This window comes from Corapipo altera, unplaced genomic scaffold (assembly GCF_003945725.1).
Source record: "Corapipo altera isolate COAL_440 unplaced genomic scaffold, ASM394572v1 52, whole genome shotgun sequence".
NCBI classification, from domain to species: domain Eukaryota; kingdom Metazoa; phylum Chordata; class Aves; order Passeriformes; family Pipridae; genus Corapipo; species Corapipo altera.
Window position 1 is genome coordinate 4,661,084 of NW_020884930.1, and position 21,873 is coordinate 4,682,956.

At 37.8% G+C, this 21,873-nt stretch overlaps 1 protein-coding gene across 4 annotated transcripts in view; it reads right to left on the minus strand.

Annotated features, from left to right (window-relative positions):
• The window catches only part of RAD54B (RAD54 homolog B), a 64,424-nt gene that overhangs the window by 18,071 nt on the left and 24,480 nt on the right, over positions 1–21,873 (minus strand). For 2 of the 4 annotated variants that reach the window (XM_027659092.1, XM_027659091.1), the window contains exons 4-6: positions 6,530–6,730; positions 3,134–3,421; positions 509–671 (exon numbers count right to left, since the gene is read on the minus strand). In XM_027659092.1, coding sequence (XP_027514893.1) covers positions 509–671; positions 3,134–3,421; positions 6,530–6,730 — 652 coding nt within the window. Of the gene's footprint in view, positions 1–508; positions 672–3,133; positions 3,422–6,529; positions 6,731–14,547; positions 14,552–21,485; positions 21,848–21,873 lie in introns of those variants that run through there. The other 2 variants (XM_027659093.1, XM_027659094.1) reach the window with 2 other exon arrangements.

Genomic DNA, 21,873 nt, shown 5'->3' on the forward strand with positions numbered 1-21,873 from the left:
TAGTCCTCCAAAACTAGAGTCTTAATCTACTTTTAGAATTGAAATAATTATCCAATATTTTTAAAAGTTGTGTATACCTTAAGGAATCTATGACTTGAGAAAACACTTCTGAAAACAGTCCTGTATTTTTCAACAGGTTGGCAAAACGGCTTGTTTATTCTAAACGTCTGAATTATAAATCACATAAATAATGATGAATTCTATGGTTTATAAATCCCAGAAAGCAGTGTTCTTCAGCATGGGTTTGATTGTATCTGTGTGTACAAGACTCAGTATTTCCAGACAGGTCATTTGGTGCACGAGCTTCTCATCACATCTGGTAAAATCATGGCAAGCATGATGAAACGTTCAGGTCAGAAAAAACTTGTGCAGCCTTTATTGGGAAAAAATTACTAATATTAATTAATCGAAAAATAGCTCAAATCTTCCCATTCAAATTGTCAAATTTCAAACATGGGCATGAAAATATTACAGGTATTGAAAGCCAAAAGGATAATTTTCATCTTACCTCATTCCCATTATACATTCATACAGAAATATAACTCCTTCTTTCTGATGTGGTCGGAGATTATTTGCAATGTAAGGATCTACAACTACATCCACCACTGGTAAACGTGCCTTATTGAACGTCCACTGATGACTTGCATTTGGTCGTGGCATAACTAGAGAATCTGAAGTTCAAAGCATATGTGAGTATGGAATAAAAACATTAATTTTAGTCTGTTAGCAAAGGGTATTATGTCTAACTCAGCTGCAGAATAAAGTAATGATATAATTACTGTTCAAGACACTGTTTAATATATTGACCATTCTCAGCCAGAAAATGCATTTACAGAGTACCTAGATTGCTTTCTAAATAAAAAATCCTTTTACAAAGGTTTTCCAAATAATTTGCATTTTTCTCAAAGGTAAAGGTGATAAACTGAGACATCTGAGGGGTTTTTTTTATGATGGGTGAAACTGCCTACCTAATAAATGTTGCACAATGACTTTGAATGCATAGGTTTAAACCAGAAGAAGTTTCAAAAGACTTCTGAATTGAAAGTTTAAGAAAAAGAACAAAACCAATGACCTGCATAAAGTCTAGACACTACATTTCAAGGAGATATTCTTGTAGTTTCCCAGAAAAGACTTCTCTGCCTGAAAAACAGAGGTAAAAGGCATTGATCTGTTGAAGAAAAATAGGCAAGGACTGAGTATGAGCTGAAAAGACTGCCACAATGCATGAATGAAAGAGGTTGACAAGTTTGAAGACACACAGAGACAAAGAGAGCATGAAGTGCTGCGCTACATCTGAATAGCAGTTTTGCTTGCCATAATTTTTTTACAAACTCTAACATCCTAATTCTGCTAGACAATGTCCATATTGGGTTGCTTCTATTGATGCTACACACCTTCGCTGAAAAGTTGTATCGTCAGAGGACAGAATGAGAAAGCAGTTTATAGCCGCTCATAGTCTTCTGTCACTAGAGTAGATCTATACTGATAATTTATTCATGGGAATAGATCGGTTGAAGGATTGTATCAGTCAGGGAGATTTTGTTTCTGACTGACAAGGGGCTGAGTTCTGATGGATTACATCAAATAGCAAGTGTATATATTTAAGAGCCAGTGGTGACAAAAAGATAACTTTTCTGACAAAAATTTGGATGAAAATGGGGAATAAACAATAGACTAAAAGCTTAGAAATCATACGTGGAAGGCACAGCTTTACATCTTTGTCACTGTGCTTTGTTCTGCTGAGAACAGGGATAAATGACTTTGAAAAAGCTGCATTTTAATCAACTATAGTCATAGACTTCAACATGAAAACCTTGGACTGTTCCTGGTCTTGTAAAGTATCTCAGTAACTTCTGCAAGAGGTTATGCACTCAGGCATTAAATAATGTGATTCCTCTGTGTAACCAAATCTAATGACTGAGAGTCCAACCTACTGATGTGTTGAGGGCTCTCAAAATCTGTTGGGAGGTATTCAAATTCACCAGAAGAGAAGTCACAGCAGACAATCAGAATAAAATGTAACACTTTAACAGACTAGTGCAGAAACAGCACAGAAGTTAATTTGTGTGTTGAATATATCGGCTTTTTTTCCAGATTTTCAGTTAGAATGCTAATGCAGCATCACCTTGCAACCACAGGAAGGAACATTCGTAGATAAAACGTAATCAAGTTAAACTCAGACCAGAAGCTAGTCTTAATAAGGCTCCCGTACAAAACAGCCAATTATATCACTTATTACCACTTGATTAAGATTTCACTGTTTATTTACATAGCAGCCAGGAAGTGGCTTCAAAAAGTTCAATATTATCAATATATGAGGCAAGAAGTAAGATGGAGGTATTATAGTCAGAATGTAGAAAAAATTTGTATTTTTTTAAAATATGCATTGCTCTCCTTAGTAACATTTTTTAAACTGTGTCTTTCCATCTGAAAGACAGAGCCACCAGCAGAACATAAATGGTTTATTACCGACAGACAAAAGAGTATTTCTGTTTAGATAACCAAGACCACTTCCTGAAGCTATCAATTACTTACAGGGTCCCTCTTACACAACTGCTTAACCAGCCTTTTTCTACACAATATGCTACTTCCATGGGTCTTCAGCACACGATACTTTGAGCGCTATAAACCAAAACTTTTATTGCAAAATATATCGGGTTGAGTTTGAGTAGTGCAGTTACACTCGCTGGCTGTGAAGGACCAGACACTGTCAGAAGCAATTCTCTGAATCTGGTTCAACTTCTCTATTACTGATGCTCCACTGCAATTACTATGCTGCCACGTTATGGCAGTGCTTAACTGACCCCAGTGGGAAGATGGAAATCATCTAGAACTCCCAGCACGTGTCAGATTATTCCTCTGATCAATAACTCATTTTCCTTGGCAAAACTCTCAGAAATCACTCTAATGTGTTTCCACAGCCATCTGTAACAACTATGAGAAACTTTATGCAGTGTAGAGTATTTCCCTTGTTAGAAACACACATGATAAAATCCTAACATGGTTAGACACTATTACTATATGTCAGAAATATTTCAGTAATACACCAGAGAACATGAAAATTTTGGTTACACGTTCAACATTTTTTGAGAGCTAGAGGATGTTTAAAGAAACTTAAAAATCTGCATCTTACTTGAAGCGTTTGGATCGTGGCGAGGTTTGTAGCTTTGAGAATCTTTGAGCATATTGTCTTTACTACTGGGTTGACAGACATTTTTGAATGGTTTACAGAATGGTTTCATATTAGTTTGAGATAATGCAGTTGGGACTGTGTCATGAGTCCCTATTCCAGCCTGAAAACACCTGCCACTGTTGAAGTCATCTGCTGAAATTACACTCATCACTTCAACTTCTTTTCCTCCAACCATCAGTGTTTGACCTTCTTCAAGACTGTCTAGCTCTTTAGCTTTATATCCAGTACCTAAAAGAATATAAATATTTATGAATTAGGACAACACAGCAATTACTACCTCCTTAACACCAGTACTCATCTGCAGGAAAGAAAACCAAAACTGTGGAAAGGTATTTGATTCTGAAACATTTGATTGTTACACATAAAGCCTTTCTCTCCTTAACAGAGATTGACGTGTGAGTGCTAACAATCAGAATCAGGTAGCAGAATATGTGAGCCAATAATCAAGTCATCCTCATCCACAATCAAGTCTACTGAATGTCAGATAATAATTTAAGAGAATTTTTAAAAACTTGCCCCATATCATAAAATCTAGCAGCTTGCCTTAATGACCATTCTATTCCTTTCTTCCTTTCTTTCATGCCCCACCATGAACTCCCCTAGCATCTCTTGCTATTGATCTAAACAGAATATTCTTCTTTTAAAACAATTCTAAATTAGTTTTTTTACAATTAAAGATTCAGACACATCTGAAATCTTTACTTCTACCCATGCTCCAAAACATATATGCTCTGATTATTGTCCAGATTTATCAGTTAGCTCAAAAGTCTGTGGACTCGATCAGATGGGCATTCTCAGAGCAGCTACATATACTATCAGTCTCATTACAAAATACAGCTGGAGCTGCTCCTTTCTTTTAAGATAACAGTGTAACAGTGGGGGTTCCTTCTTTCAAACATTCTAGTGGTTGAAGCTCTCACGTAAGAAACAGAGGACATAAATAATTTATTTTCTTAACTCAGAGAGTTAATTACTTCAGAATCCTTTACCTCAACTGTTGAATTTGTGTGAATTTGGATAAACAGGCTTGGATCCTCAGCTGGGCCAAAATTAAAAAAAAAAAGGGCATGACTGTGTAGACCAGCAGTTAAATCACTCAGCTGTGAACAAAAGGGCAAGGCCTCCCAAGGTTTTACACATATTTTATCCAACAAACACTACATATAAAGACTGCTGGAAGCTGTTTGCAAAGCTCAGGTCTCCCACTTCTAGGAATATGAAAGGTTGGAAGGTGAAGGTCTGGATTTGAATTCTTTTAAGAGAAAAAAATAACTGAGGTGTTTCACAGTCTAAGTAAGTGCTGAAAAATAGTCTGGCCAAAAGGGAAAGGGAGTTACTGTTCTTCTCTCCTCTAAATGTATTTAAAAAGCACACAGCGAACCTTGTTTGGTTCTTGAAAGAAGAACACTTGTTTCAGAAAAGAGCTTGAACACAAAAGAATGCACGAGCTTTCCTAAACAAGGTGGCTGGGGAGGGCATTTATGACCTCTCCTTTGCTCTGCATTTTTGCTTTCTGTTATTACCTTCACATAGCTTCAGGGTGAACACACTGAATACAGGTGTATCCCTCTGCAGATTTTGGTCTGAAGAGTCTAATTCCAAGACAAGATGGGCTTTGAGGGTACTTGGAAACAGGAAAGGCAAAAAGCATCCTACACAGCTCAACTGTTGATGCAGTTTCCAGAAATAACTGTTTCTGTAACATACAGCAATTTACAAGAGACCACCTCCTAAATTCTTTGTACTGTGTTATTAAGGAATTAGGACATTTGCAGAGGAGAACAGCAAGATATTCTGCTGTCTCAAAACCAAGTTATAGCCTGTGCTGGTTTTAGGTTCCCTTGCACCATCTGAGATCCAGCCCTGGTAAGCCTATGAAAAAGACAAAAATTCTTCCTTTGACTTTTTCTTCCCATTTAAAAATAACAATCCTGAATGCTCACACACATTTACTATAAACTTCTGAGTTTTAATACAATTTTGGAAGTAAGCACCACTACTGGACCTTTCCTTCTCACTTGGTGGGCTAAGTAATTGCACAAATTTAAAACTCACACTGCTTAAATTGATCAATTTATGATTTTCTTAGAATCAATAAGCATTGAAAGCAACTCTGAACGGGCAAGTTAGCACCAATGACATTAGTATCCCTGTGTTATCTGACACCATCAAACATGGCAAGAAGACTTTTACCAGCAAAAATCGGAATGTTCATTTTTCCATTGTGTTTGCTGCTAATTCAAGAAGACAGGACTTGAAAAAAAACACCAGAACAACAGGGTGGTGGCTGATGCATTCCAGGCATTACTCTCTTTCTCTCTGCCTTTTTCAAAAACAAGCAAGTCTGTACATATATTGCTTTGCTATAAATAAATTCAAATTAACTTCTAAGTTACAGACTGATTTGCAAATCAAAACTGCCTGGCTCACAATGTCATGATTGTAACAAAAGAGCAGAGAAGCCATCTCAGACCTAAAATTTATCAAATTATGTTTTGTAGCAACACTGTTCAATCCTACTCCCTTACAGAACATTTTTGGCTCGGTTAGCAAACTTAATTCTTGCTTTGCTTTCAGTAAAAAATTACTGCTTCAAGTTGACTGCAGCCTATGGTTTGCAAGTCTTATTTTTAACTCTGATATCAACCCAAACTATGTCTTACAGCAGCAGCTGCTGCTAAAACTACAAGACTAAAAATTGCTACACAGTTGACTTTGACTGTGTTGGAAAATGTAGCTGTTTTCCTGTCTTTCCAATAAAGATAATATTTTTAGCTGTTAGACTGGCTGAAAAATAGAGATCCAACCTCTGAAATTCCTGGTTGCTGCACTGCAGACTGGCATATCTACAAGGAACTTAACTGTGTATTTTCCCCTAATTTTAACACCTTCACTTCCACATTACGTGAGCAACTAAAATCAACTACTCATCCCTCATTTGGCTTTCTGCTGAATTAGTACAGCCATTGATTTCCAGACCTCTCTCTGGACTAGCGTTTGGTGTTTCTGTGAATCATGTTATCAGCCTGCTCCAGCCTCCCCCATGCATCTGCCCTATATGTAAGAAACATAAAGCTTTCTTGTAGTCTTTCCAACCCCCGCCCCCCCCGCAAAAACCAAAACCAAAAATAAAAAAAAACGAAACAAAAAACCCACAAACAAATAAACAAAAAACACACCAAAAAAACCCCACAAAAAAACCCAACTGTTTTTTCATCCCAAAGGTCAACATTGGTATGGAGAACTAAATTATTTGAAGAGCTGCGTGTCTTATTCAAAGCACTAAGTGATTTTATGCCAGCTGCTCCCTTACACAAGTATGCAAATCAACAGTACCTCTTCCAATGTCTTTGCCTTCCATATCTTTCAATATTACTGACTTTCCTTTTGTAATAAGAATAGCATCTCCTTCCCACTTTTTGTGCTTTTTCTTTGATGCCTTACACCACACAACACTGAAATATTTCCCAAGGCAGTCGGGTGCTTCCTGAGCTGCTTCTTCCTTTGCAGTCCCTGATGTTGGCAAATTGAGCCCATCTAAAAGGGAAATAAAATAACAAAGAGTATCTCAGGTTATCCTGACAAGGCATACAGTCATTTGCATTTCAAAAAAATCAATTACAATCTATACATTTCATCTTATATAAACAATGAGGTGCATTGCCTGTCCTGAGCTGCTTATGGTAAATTTGGACTGAGAGAGAAGAGTACATCAGGACTCAACCTGAAAAAAACCCAAAACATTAAATTGTTTCAGAAAGTATGCATTTCCAGGGAAAGCAGGTTACTTGGTGCATTAGTAAGTGAGCTCCTGATTTGACACATATACAAGACGAGTGGAAAGGCTGGGAAAAAAGCAAAAGGGAAATGACCATAGCAGAAAATGAAAGCAGAGTCCTGGTGAGATAGTGCTGGGCAAGGTTCTGGAAGCAAGGACAGGAACACAGAATTCAGGAAAGGGAACACAGGTGGCCAGTAAACAGATCTGGAGCTAAAGTCATCCATACTAAGTGGAAGAATAACCATAAATGTAGTAATGCAAAATATTGTTTCAACTTCTTTCCTTGCACCCTTGAAAAATAAATAATTGTGTAAATCTTGAAACAGACCATCTCTTGAGTTCAACTCTAATGTTGTTACCAGGCTTAGATTGATTTAGATTTGTCAGCAGTTACCCAATTATAAGAGTCACAGATGTAAATATTAATAGGAAATATTTAGGTTAATAAGGTTAAGAAATCATAATAGAACAGACAGTAGTTGATTATAATATCAATTAAGAATAAACACATGCTTTCAAGAGTTAGCAATCTGAGATAAGTAATGGTAAATAACTCCCCAGCATTACCTAAAGGAATATCTGTAGCATTCCTTTTCAGCACATGCACAGCTTCAAAGGGAGAATCAGACTAATTTTCATTAAAATACCCTTGCATTCTGGCTAAAACCTTAAATCGGTTTGCTCCTTTGATTCCATCTGGGATTCAACACTATACAAATCTCTTACAGAAAAGTGCTTATGCCACAGACTAACCTTTCCAAAACTTCCAAGTGTGCTGGTATTTAAAGGAGAAGCAGCAAGAGGAAACTGCTCACAACAATGGTCCAATAGAGAGGCAGTTTTACCACTTCTACATTGTCTACATATTCTGAGAACTGCAAAATACTCATAAGTTACATGCCTAAAACACGTGCATTTTAGCATTTACTAAAAAGGTATTATCTAAATGAAAAAAGCTATATTTATTGAATCCAATTTTCTCTTCAAAGCGCTCTGAAAGTTGCATTGTCTGTATACAACCCTATGCTAATACAGTACTTAAAGCAGATAGGATTTTCCATATGTGGATGTTTCTTTAGGGCATTAGCCAAACATCTGTAGAGTTTCATGTGGCAGATGCCCCCATGTCCAAAGAGTAACAAAGCAACTACTGAACACTGCTATGCCACAGAAGGATAAGAAAATGGAACAGAGAAGTCCTTCTTGTAATGTCAGGGACTCTTTGTAGATGAACCCTAGTAAACGAGTCAAAGAACAATAATAAATCCTTGCAGTTCTGTAAAAATGTAAAAAGGTTCTACTGGATCTTCAATAATCACAAGTGATAAGATTTAGAGAAGTGAAAGAGAGGGGAAGAGGGGAACCTGTACCTTGCTAAAATACAAAAGACTACTTTTACTCTATATTGAGCTTCTAATTGCAAACTGATTTGACAGACAAATACAAGATTTTTTTTTTCTCCAACTGATTCTCTTGGTTTAATCAGCAACTTCTTCCCTCATGTTAAGATTTTAAATGGTTACTGCAAGAACTGGAGATTTCATTGCAGAATTTTCTTCTTCTCTCTTGAAGGATGGCCATTCACAAACAAACTTCTTTGTCTCCTCCACTGACCTCTCACATGAGTTTGGTGACCCCTGAGATCCGTTTTATGGTCATTGCTCTTTTACTCAGGGAATCCTGCATGGTGTTATCTGAACCACTGGCAGATTAACTTTCAAGGCAATAACAAGTCTTCAAACTCTTCTTATCCCTGCTTCATTTAAAATAATTACAAAACCAATAATTTATAAACAGAGCTGGAAATTGTTAGCCTTCTGTAAAAGTGACTTTTAGTGAAAAGGATTTCCAAAGCAATCTGCCCCCAGTGAGAAGCAAATCAGCACCAATATTCCATACAATACTACTATGTTCCTATGGGAAAAAAGAAAAAACAAATAGACTCTGCAATGTTCAGATTTCTTCCCTCAATTTGTCTTCTGAATTATCATAACTTCTGTTTATAGAAATATTCAATAACAATTTGTTTCTATGCCACATAAATTATTTTCCTTTTACCTATAACTACGGCTTAGTTTCAGATAAAAGTGCAAGGGGTTTTTTTTAATTAAACATTTTTATGTAAAAATAATTACATCCTTTCAAAATTATCTTCCATATAATTTCCTTGCATAGAAAACCCAAACCTGTTCACCAGCAATGCTGATTAGGTACTTTAATTCAACCTTCTTTTTATCTTATCAGTTTGTTTGTATCAGCATCACACCTATTTAACTTCAAAGATTTATTCCAGTGCAATAGCGGAATATTCAAATTTGATAAATACAGTGTCACGAGCTTTTCAGGAATTGAAATGAGACTTGTATGCTACTCACGGGGACTAAGTTCATTGTTTGATACAGGGGTACAGACAGCAGCGGTTTCAGCAGAAACCCCTTGCTGCTCACTGACCTTAGACAGTATCTGAAACAGAGCTGGATTTGCTGAGACCCTGGAAGACAAACTTCAGTTGTACATTCTGAGCTCTGCTGTTAATCAGTTTCGAGTGAAAATAATAAGTAACAGGAACTATGCGTGCACCACAGTACGAGAAACATCACAAAATCATGCCCACTCCTTTCTCTCCCGATGAGCAAACCACCTGGTCTGGCAGTGCGGTTCGCTTAACCATGAAGAAACCACAGCAAGCGGCAAAAGTCTCTCCTCCCAGAATGAAGGCCTTGGGAACTTTAAAGACATGGCTAACAGGGCTTTGAAAAACTTCCACAAATAAAGCTTTCTCTCTCTGCTTGAGAAAGCAAAGGCTTAAGTTTCAAGATATAAACCACACTCTAACTGATATGAGGAAAAGTTTCAGCCGCCTCAGGAAGGTGATGATTTACAGAAATCGGGACAGGATCCAGTAGAGGGGATGGGGAGCATTCCAATGGCAAACTAGTTTAACCAGTTTCTGATGAGCAGGATTTAGAGAAAATGCATCAATTAAGTGCATTAGGTTACTTCCAATGCAACAAGAAAGTAGCTGCATTACGAAAGACTACAGAAGGTAACTCAAGCGTGCATTTTCAGGGGACTGTGCACTGTAGCTTTTGCAGCACTGTAAGTACACACACGTTACCACAAGGAGTGAGGGACACGGGGTCCAGTGAGCCAGGCACTCGACGCCTTGGCCTGAGGTGTGGGTTAATGGATAGCTTAACCCCATCCAGCTGCAGGCTGCTGCCAAAGCCTAAGAGCTCACCTTTCCTCCCCTCTCCTCCCCTGCTTCTCATCCACTAGCTGCAGGCAAGCCAGCTCAATGAATCCCATCAGCAACTACAGCCAGTACAGGGAAGGGGTACATGAGGTTTGGAACAAGGAGACTGGGAGTCTGCCCATTCTTCTCTAGCAGCTGCTAGGCTGGGGTGATTTTGAAACCATGGGACCTGTCAAGTTAACCCAACAGCTCCACAGCTGAACATTGAAAGCATGTATGGAACAATGGGGAATTTTCCCTCAACTGCTCTGAATCTTCTCAATAAAAAGCACTGTTGCAATGCAAAAATTACAACTCAAAGAAGACAGCTTTGATTCAAGTTGCGTTCTATAGCGCTAAGGAATAATTAGGAAACGGAGGGAGGCAGAGCAAAAAAACTGGACCACTGTAAAAGGAGATTTGGGTTTTGAATGAATCCCAGCCCAAACTCTATGGCAGTGCTCTGCTACAGCTTCCACAGTCACTCTAAACATGTGCCATGGATCTTGCTCCATAGAGCAAGTACCAACTCCTTCTTCTGAGCAGAGGAAGTAATCAAAAAGTTTCTTCATTAAATTATTTCATAACATTTTGAGAACAGATGTTTACATAGTAGTTAAATGTCTAGTTGCATATGAAATACCTACATGTTAAACACTCCTAAGATATCCCAGGAATATTTAAAGAAATATGAGACAGATAGCATCATCCTTCATTTGCAAAGCAACTTCAGTCTAATGATAAAACTTAATACTAAGCTAACATGTAAATGTATATTAGTGTGCCTCTAGGATGGAAAATATGTATCAACTCTTCTCACAACACTTCTGTGACACTGTTAGAAGTGCAACCAGTAACAGTCGAGCTGACTTGCCCTAAACCCACAGGAATCAATGACAGCTAGGATTACATCTCAGAGTCACTTATTACAACCCAGTGCTTTGTATCCCTTTCAAACACAAAATGTTTATGTCATTAATTAATATATTAACATATCAGCATTGTTAGCAAACTCACCTACAGATGGATATTTCAAGCAGGAATATTTTCTTTGAAAAACACATTATTGTTTTACATCCAAAATTATTTTAAAACAAAAATACAAATGATCAAAAAAATTAAATGTTTTTAAACTTCCATGTCAAAGTCTCTTTATAATCTGAAATGCCAATCAAACTAGCCTCTAGATTGCTGAACATACAATACTATGGGGATTTCCATTAGTAGATTTTATTTTACATAGCTAATAACTATCAGTCCCTAGTACATCTTCCATGCTAGCTGTCTCAGTTTAAGCACACATATTCACACACATGTACAATGTCCATAAAAACTGGTAATGAAAGAAAAATCACTGTTTATGAGAACAAAAATAACAGATTAATGCAGTCATAGCCACAATAAACTCTTATTTCTTGTAGAAGCTCTACTAACTCAATAATTTGGAAAAGAATCTAAAAATCTTGGAAGAAGATAACACCTTTTTTTTTTTTTGGTTGAGGTAAAACTTTTCCACCCCTGAAAGCTAAAAGTTCTTGGAAATAAATGTAGTTTGCACATTTTCTTAATTTCCTGAGGATTACACACTGGACATGCTCTAACTGAGGCCAAGAATAGACTTCTCTGTAGGCACAGCTCTCACTGCTCAGACCAAAGCTGGGTTTCTTCCATGTGTGCCAGCAGGGAATTTTTCCTTGGCCCTCTCCTTTATATACATCATCCCTTGTCCTGACACCAAACAGGGAAAGATGGCAGAGGGGACAAGGACATCTACAAGGAAACGTAATTTGGGAGACAAAGCCTGAAAACAAAGATTATTGCTGGAAAGGAAGGCTGATGTTAAACCAGCAGAAAACTGACAACTAAGTAAAAGACCATAAGTCTGAGCTGGAAGCAAAGCATGCAGAGAAAGGCAAGAAACCCTACAGGGAGTGAAAAGAGTAGGAAGACAACAGACTAGGTTAGGAGAACGGATGGGGAGGACTACTGGGACAGACTGGGACTGGGGTACGGTATAAGGAGCAGAGAGAGAATTAGGATTTTCTGAGCAGGAGCTGGTGCAAGAGAAACTTACTGCCCCTCATCTCTGATCCTCAAAATTCAAGGTTCACTAAAAAAAGCATATGGCTGAAAGCCATCAAGGGAAATCAAGGGATGACTTGGGAGGAAGAAATGAGAACAGGAGCAGATTAGGCAATGACAGGGAAAATAGAAGCAGAAAATGATGACAGAAGAAAGGCAACATGGCAGTGCAACATAAAAAATGGCAAGCAGTTGAGTGCAGAAGGGCACTGACTGCACAAAGACATGAAGAGCACTCAGAGCAACACAGCCTCATGGTAAACAGGGTCGACTTCTCTTCCCTCATCCTTCAATTTTTTCTCTAATTCAATTTTTAAGACTACCAAGGTAGTGTTAAAGGTAGTGAACTTAAAACTACTATAATTGTTACACTGTTTTATGTAATTTTACAGACCCAAGTTTGATAGCTGCTCTACAGGTGGATAGGGCTGCAATGGGAGATACAACATAACAGATGGAGGCACTTCAGCTCCTGAACTGGCTACGGGTTGACAGATCACAGCCTGCAAGACAAACCCAAATCAATTCTGATTTTAGGACTAGTAGAAGACCCAGAATCAAACAATTTCTAGTGGACAAGTCCATGAAGGCAAAGCAGGACCCAAAGCTTGGATCATCATATCACTTTCCCTGAAGTCCCTTCGGTACATTCTGCTCTTCAACCTGAAAAATTTTCAGTCTTTCAGTTTCTTTGCTGTGAGTAAACATGTGCAAAACTCACTGGGCAAAACACTGCATGCCATGATATTAATGGTCTACACTGACTTCAGTGACCTCTTAGTATAGTAATTCACTTCATAACCCCAAAGGGGAAATATAAGATTTTCAACCTTGTCTGTCTCACACAGGTGAAAACAACAAATGATATGGAATAATCTGTTTAGAAATGTTAATTTGCTCTAAAAGCCAAAAGATTAACATCTACCCATTTTGTACCCAGTAGTACAAAACTACATCACTCACCCACTCATCACCCCCATAAGCCACCTTCCATTAAGTGAATAGTTTTAAGGTTGTGAAGTCAAGCAGAGTTTGAAGATGTCAAAAATAACAGTGTTCCAGTGACCTGATCTGCCCCACTGTGCATATGCATTAATGATAAAGCCTTTACAGAAAACATGCTGCACTACACTGTCATGGGACCTCTTGCTCATTCAGTGCAGAGAACTGAACTGCTGGAAAGGTAGGAAAGGTGGCAGGAAAAAAAGCTGGGGCTGCCTGTGCCATCCCTGAACTGCTTCGCTGTAAACTGCAAAAGGTGTGGGATGAAGGAGGCCGAGAATGCAAGGACTGATAGAACAGTCTTGTGGTTAAATCAGCTGAATAATGCCTTAGAGAACTGGACTTTACTTGCATGTCTTCTAGATTTCCTCTGTGGTGTAATGGCAGCCATTTCACCCCAATTTTAGCAATAAATATTTGTCTGAGCACCTGACTCGTGATTCAGTCTCATTTGTATTAACAGTGAACACTCACGGGTGTAACTGGAAATTGTAGTTGTGAAAGATTAACTGTACAGTATAGCAAAGCACTGAGACAATGCAGTGCTCGATGATTCAGTCTGCACCTTCCATAAAAATGGGGCTTTTTGGTTTTATTCTCTCTGTGCCTCAATTCTGGCTTTATCTCCTAAAAAGTGGAGATTATACCAACTTCTTACCTCACAAGGATTGTTGTGGAACGTAATTACATCTGGGAGGCACTCAGATAGTATCATGATGAGCAACAGAGGAAAAAAATAGCTAATTAATTCAAAATAGTTTGAACAGTGTGCTGAGAACAAGGGGTAGGTCTATAACTGAACAAAGAGGTAGAAAGAAAATACCGACTAGTGACTCACTGAGTGGACACAGTCCATTCTGTGAACTGGAATTGGCAAGGAAGAGTACAGAAATACAACTCTTATCATGTACTTAACTACTATACCCAACAGAATGTGAAAGCTGGGTTCAGGTTGTGCTATTGGCAAGTTTTTGGGTACTTGAGCTTGTAAACTTAATTTTATTTTCAGATAGGAATCTTCTATATACAATACCAGAGATGGCAGATGTGCTTAATTTGAACAAGTAGGAACAATCCTATCATCACCTTTTAATGAAACATTTACCTCTCAAGGGTATCAGCTGCAGAGGAGGGAGGATGAACAGCACATACTTTCAAAATTATAGCTCTATGGTAGAAAACTATTCTTCCTAAACCTCTCAACTGTCTAAAAATGCAACTGACTCCAGCTTTTACTGTAAAAATTTAATGAACCAAGCTGAAAGCTTCTGTCAAGTCCACAGAAATAGATGTGCAACTCCTATTATCAAAGGAAAAAGCAGCATCATTGAGAATTCTGAAAGGCTGCAGGCATCTTTTGGTGCAGTGAGCCAGATCAGGTTGGTAAAACACTGAAACCAGTCAAATGACATCCAAATCAATTGTTTACTACACTTCTTAATGTTGCCATCCACACTGAAAGTTGTTTTGATTAATTTGTGAAGTAAAGGGTTTTTACTTCAAAAAATAAATGCAAAACTGATATCTGAAAGTAAAATTTATCCTTGGGTTCTGTAAGTATTGAATGTTGTTACAATAAATTATAGTCTAAATGGGATATGAAAAAATTCCAAATATTTAAATTATCAAAAAAAAGCAAATCACTAAGAAATAGTTAATCAACTATTACATAATCACAGGCTAATTGTAACATTCTCAAAAAGCACTAATTTTTGAAGCAGCTTGCAGAGATGTAAGTGTGCATCTTTTTGTGTTTAAATGTTAATGGAAGGTACACGGCTAATCCCACATGTGGTACTTTGAAAATACATGGTTTGACATTCTCTTAAGCATTTGCTATTACTTCTATCATTTTTTATCAAAAATAAAACTATTTCTGTACTGCACAAAATCTCTGTTCCTAAAATGCAAAGACTTTTAGATCTGTAACAAAACTCAAGCATGCAGAAAGGGATTTATTAAGATTATGTCTCCTTCGTATTAACATCTGTTTTAGTATATACTGGAAGGAAAAACACTTTTAATGTACTGTTTGTGTTTATTAATGGCCATCTTTGATGTCCCTGTATTACAGTAAAGAGTCCTTAAAATATAAATAACCAATAAAACTTGCGCCCACTGTCACAAGCATGAAACACAATATATTCCTATCCTAAATTATTTAAACAGGACTGTTTAAAATTTATGGCATTACCCTGGGAAGAGGCACACAAGGGATGAGTCATATTTTTTTAGAATTTTCATGTGTTATGCAGCAATGATTACTTGCAGAGTGGCTGATGAAATATTTGGAAAGGGAAAGAGTAATCTTTCCAAATCAAGTTACATAACTTTGATTTACATAAGTGTAATCCATTCAGTAGTCCAAGCAAAAAAAAGTAATATTTATGACCCAAACACAAAAACCTAGAGGTCTAGTTGTAATTCTTACTAGGAAACCAAAACTGGAACAGAGAAGGTGAGGGAGGAGGGAAGAGAAGAAATTCATCCTTGTGGAGGTAAGCAGTGCTCACTGTGCTGCCTTTGCTGGTTCTGGATGTAAGAAAACTGAATACAACTTAAATTGCATAGAAATTTCAATGCAAATTAATAAGATGATTCCATACAGGGACCCTAAAATTCAGGATCCCTTTAGCAGAGCCTACTTTGTGTCAACTCTGCCTATTTTTGGTCCTGAGCTGACCACTTATATAAGGAAACGCTAGAAGACATGGAGATGTGGCAGCTTTCCATCAGCAGACCAGAGCTACTTAATATTCCCAAGGGACTTCTTTGACCCTTGATGTCACTGTAAAGCCTCTGCAGCATGTGGAGCTCCTTATCAACTCACCATATGTGTATCTCTTTGGGTCTGTATGTGCCTACAAACATAGGCACATGTGCATGCTCAACAGAGAAGGATGAGATTTAGGAAAAGATTAAATTTACCTCTACTATATTTAATCTCAAAACAATCTTTATAGATGCCCACTAGACCTTCAGAGTTAAAGTACCTGAAACTCCTAACATATATTTAACTTCTGGACTGCTGAAAAATATTGTTAGCGCCATCTCAGGAGTTCACTTAGGAACAATGTGTTTTCAAAACTCAACTACACCAAATTAGCATATACAGTTATATAACAAAAACTATTCTGAAAGGAATAGATTTTATCTAGCAGAAATAATTGTAACAAACAGCAATGGCTAAATTCCCTAAATGAGCTTAATTCACTCCTTTTCTGCACACATACTATGCAGCACTCTGAATCCCAGAGCTACAAACAGTATTTTCCAGGCTATTGCTGGGTTTTTTTGAAAAAGAGCTGGACCTTTACCTATCTAGCTGAACAGTTCAACAGCTCCTAAAAACTTACTGCCCCAAAAGAAGGACAGCTGTGCTTGGGATCCTTGTCATCCTCTCTGGATCCAAACAAAGTGGTTCCTTTACTGAGGCTGTCTGTCCTGTTAGTGGCAAAATGAGGGACACATTTTCTTGCTCTCATTCAAGGCGTTCACAGCTGAGAAGTCCTTGATCCACTCTCAATGGCTCAATGTGCTCGGGCTGGACAGGCTCTCCTAAGAATTCATTTATTATGGACTACATCCGAAGTGTAACAACCTTGTACTGAAAATTACCAAATTATGTGTTTGCCAATGACTTACAAATAAAACAAACTTGAATGAGGTTTTATAGGAATGGCCAAAGACCAGTTTGATGCCTTTTGAGTACTTTTTCAAAAGCACAAGGAAACTGGAAGACTAGAAAGGAAAGACGATCAAAACTCAGTAAATCCTAAACATAGTATTCTCCAGGTAATCTGTTTCACAGAAAAAAACTGAGACATAAACAAGTACAAATGCATACACAGAGCGCACACATTATAACCCAAGAGGAGGTAACAGCATAAAGCAGTTTGGCCAAACTGATAGTTGATGCTACTAATGTCATCTGGAAGCCCCTCACCATGTACAACCTACTGCCAAAGCTTCCTTACAATGCAAAATGATGCAAAGATCACCTGGGTGAAACCTGCACGACTTACACGTCAATTTTTTGGGGAGGATGGGGACCTTACCATGTAGCCCTAAGCAAACACCACACTATGATAGAGAATGTGTCAATAGCAATGTATACACACTGATTTTAATTCTATATTTCCAGCACATGCCATACATAAATGCTTTGACTTCACAAAATGATACTCTTAATAGTATCAACAAGTGGTCTACTTCAAATTTACCTGCAAACTGCTGCTGAGTTATAAATTACTTTCTTTCACATGACATCGTCAGTGATTAATAACAAATACAACTTGACACTATGGCCAGTTTTTATCTGATGCAATTGCAGGACACGAATAACGTAACTAACCACAAGCAGTCCCATATCCCTTCTCCCCATCCCCAAACTAGATAAACGTTTTGTCCTATTGCTTCACTGTTAAACTAAAGCTTAAACAACAACAACAACAACAAAATCAGTAATTTATAAACTGATTTTCTTATTTCAACCATGCAGAAAGTTCCTAACTTTGAAAACTGACGTATTTCGAGAAAGCATTAGCAATACAGATAAGGATCTTACACGACATACAAAGTAAACAAATGGCAACACACAGGCTGCAGTACACAAAAAACCCGAGATTAGCTCAGTTGGTTAGAGTGTGGTGCTAATAACACCAACTCTGTGGGTTTGATCCCCATATGGGCCATTCACTTAAGAGCTGGACTTGATGATCCTTGTGGATCCCTTCCAACTCAGAAAAGTCTGTGATTCTGTGAAAATGACTGAGCCTCAACCAAACTAACTCCTGACACCAACTGAGTTTAGAGGGGCAATATAATCCAGTGGAATTATTTTTTCACTATACATATGCTTAATTATACTAATTATTGCAATTATCCTAACTACAGATGAAAATCAAGAGCCAAAAGGAAATGGCCAGGAAACAACCGATTTCTTTAAAAAAATAAATTTAATTGCATATGTAAAATACAAAAAATTCAGTAGCATTTTCCAAGTCTGCAGTTTTGCTGAAGAGCAAATAAAAATCATCTGTTATGTGGAGTAACTGCTGATTAAGTATTCAATGATAATTATATGACATTCTTCTTGTGTGAGTAATACAGAGTCAAACAAGGTGTTATGTTCACTCAGAGATATTTGGACATATCAACAAATCATTCTGTGTAATCAGCAGGATAAAATAGTGTGAAATCCCACAGCATGGAAGAAAGGCAGAGGTGGTGGGGAATGACAATGCCTACAGATGGCTGAGCTTTCCTTGGGTTCTCTGACCCTCATCCACCTTCCTACACACACGGATCAGAACTGAGGTTTTCAACTACTTTTCCACTGAGCACTGGTCAACACCAAGGCAAGTACTTCTGTTTTTATCAGAGATAGAAACATAGGTCACAGAATGGCTGAAATTTAGTTATGTGTTACATAGCCAGCTAACAGACACTATTTTAACTACTGTAAACAGCACCCTTTTTGGTTGGTTTTTTTTTAATCTAACATATAGACAGCAACATTTCTCAAATTATTTAAGACCTAGATATTTAAAACAGAATAGTAGCATGACTAGTTAGGAATACACACTGAGAAGCTACATTTAATGCATTTTAATGTTAAAAACAATCCTTCTAAAGTCCTCTTTTTATTTTCATGTGCAAAATGGAAAAGTAAGCAACATCTTAGGAAAACAACACTTTATCATCTTCTTGAGCAGTCTTTTTATCACATTATTGAAGTTAAAATTCACACTGAACCATTCTAAAGCAGCTTAAAACAAGATACAGGAAATTTTAAAAGACAGCTTATGCAGGCAGCCTGGGTATCACAATTCCTTATTTGTTCCTCCGACTCAGAAACAACTCTCATTTATTTATGTTAAGCAACTTAATGGCTTTGCCTATTGGAAATTAAGTGGGCACAAGTCTTCCCAAAGAAGACAGTCTGTGCGTTTTCATTGTATGTGGGAAAAAATCCCAAGTTTGAAAAGGTGTAGAAATATATATATGAAAGAAAGGAATTTAATCTACTGAAGTGGAAAACTTCAGAAAACAAAGTTTTAGCTATGAATAATCTCTCCTGGTCCTGGAGTACTCTCTCCTACCAGTTTTACCTGATAAGAATTCTGATCTAAGGCAAGCACATCCACTGAGATGATTCCACAGGAGTCAAAAGGTTACAGGAGGGAAGCAGAGAGGTACAAAAAAAAAGTGAAATAATTAGGGAGCAGCAGATAAAATTATAGACTGATCGTTAGACAATTACTCAGATAGATGAAATTACACAAGATGCCATCACAATTATCACGTTATCATCGTTACAGCTTTTTAGTCGAATCCTAAACATAAATCTATTAGATGTTGAGAATTAAATTACTTCTAGAGCCAGTTTATTTCAGTTATTTTAGTAGAAGGACATGAGCATACGGTAGAAAACTGTCCTTGCCTAAAATTACTCTGCTTGTATTATGTACATTATAAACATGCAGACAGTGAATGGCACTGCCAGATGTACTGAAGGGAGTAAGAGGATAAGAATGAGGGTGAAGGAGGGAAGGGTTTCCTACCATCCCTTTCACACACACTGACACAGTATCATTTGCTGGAACAGTAAAAATTCACAGCACTTCATGGTCCAGAAGGACCAGCCACAGCTGTGGTGCATGTACCCAACATTGGGAATACATGGAACAAAACCCAGGAACAGGCAAAGAGAAGTGAAGTCTGACTCAGACAGATAACCTGATACTGTAAAGCAGATGTGGAGTGAGAAAGAAATGCAGATTCACCAATATAGAAAGTATAACATATAGTCAGCAACACACTGCTCTGAGAGCAATATAATGTCACTAAAGGAGGAAACATGTCTATAGTGAAAGGAAATAAACAGCACCTCACTAGTAAAGAAATCAGCAAGCTCCAAGGGGACTTAACAGATGTCTCCCCCTTCCCCAAGCTCCCCAAAAACCAAAAGAAACAAAACTGAGAACAAAGCAAACAAGAAGCATGAGAGACCTCTGAACTAGAGCTGCTGCCTGCAGATAAGAATGAAAGGCTTCTCACTAACAAATGAGACAAAGCCAGAACAACCAAATGTGGAAGAACACTGACCATAACAGCACAGTTCTGACCAGGCTGGTGTATTTTATTTCTTTACTCTTTTGCATTCCTCCCCTTCCAGCACCAAGAACACAAGAGAGACTTTGCTCTACCCAGAGTCCTATTATTGCAACTACTTTGCCTGCCAGTTCAGAAAAGACTGTACGCTTTCCAAGACTGGAAATTCCTCTGGTTCTAGTCCTCGAAATAAAAATACCATGCCAACAGAAACCCTGGAGGTCACCTCTTCATCTAGCATCAACGGAAAATATTCTTAAGTCTCTAGAGCATTTTGGTGGTCAGCATAGGACTAGCTGTAATTCAAAACCACTGCAAGACAATGAGCTGTATGGGAATTATTTTCTGAACTATTAAAAACTTCTTCATTTGCATAATATCTAAGAACAGAAACAAGAAATAGAAATTAATTCCTTACCACTGAAAACCAGAATTCTGATTTTCAACTAAAAGGATAAGATCAGACACTTCCAAACTACAAGATGAGGGCAGGTAATTCAGTGCTGTTTCCTATTTCTGAGAAGTAGAACAAATAAAATCCTTATTTATTTATTAAAGGCAGCATTTTGATTCTTGTGAACTCAGGAAGTGAATGTCTCATTGAAATGTTTCCAGCTACACAAAACAGATCGATGTCCTTGAACTAAAAAATACAGCAGAAAGCCAAGGACTGTACAGAAACGATGGCCACTTTTCCAGGCACCATAATTTTCAGTGCACACAAAAATTCTCAAGACATTTACAGCTCTCTCTTCTCTAGAAAACAACTGAAAAAGTATTAGGGAACTCTGTATTGCCAACATCTGTTTTCACTGTTCTGTATTTTTCCTCAGTTTGTAAACAAAGACTTGCTTCCTCAACTTTTCCTACCTGTAACCTGTTAAAGTTACCCCAGGCCCTGACAGTCAAGATCAATTCTCTTGTGTACTATCACAAAGTTTAACCACAATTCTTGAAGCTCCACTAGGCCCTCAATTAAACTCACATGCTCCCATTCTTCACAGTTTTCCATAAGCATCTATCCCTGTAGCTACAAAGGTAACCTGGTTCACTCAGAAGACACACGAGGAGCTTACCTCATTCAGAATCTGCTGATGCAGATCAGTGCCTCATGCTTGCATGCTGAGGTTCTGTGGGTGTGGAGAAGGAAGCAAATTTGGGAAAACACTGGTGACGGGAGCAAGGAAGAAACAGTCTCCTTCCTATTGCTTTTGTTCATTATGTTGTTGGGGCCCTCTGAGATGGGAGGCACAGGAGGAATTACATCTCCTTTGTTCTCTCTTTTTCCTTGATTCTCTGCTTCATTTCCTTTTCTTGCGCTAAAGGTTAGAGGAAGGGGAAAGTATTGTTATGGGGAATAAGGAGCCAGAGGTCTAAGGCAGTTGTGGATCCATTAATAACGGGCAGGACTTAGAATTATGAAGAAATGAATCATCTGGGACTGATGTTTTCCAGATATTTTTC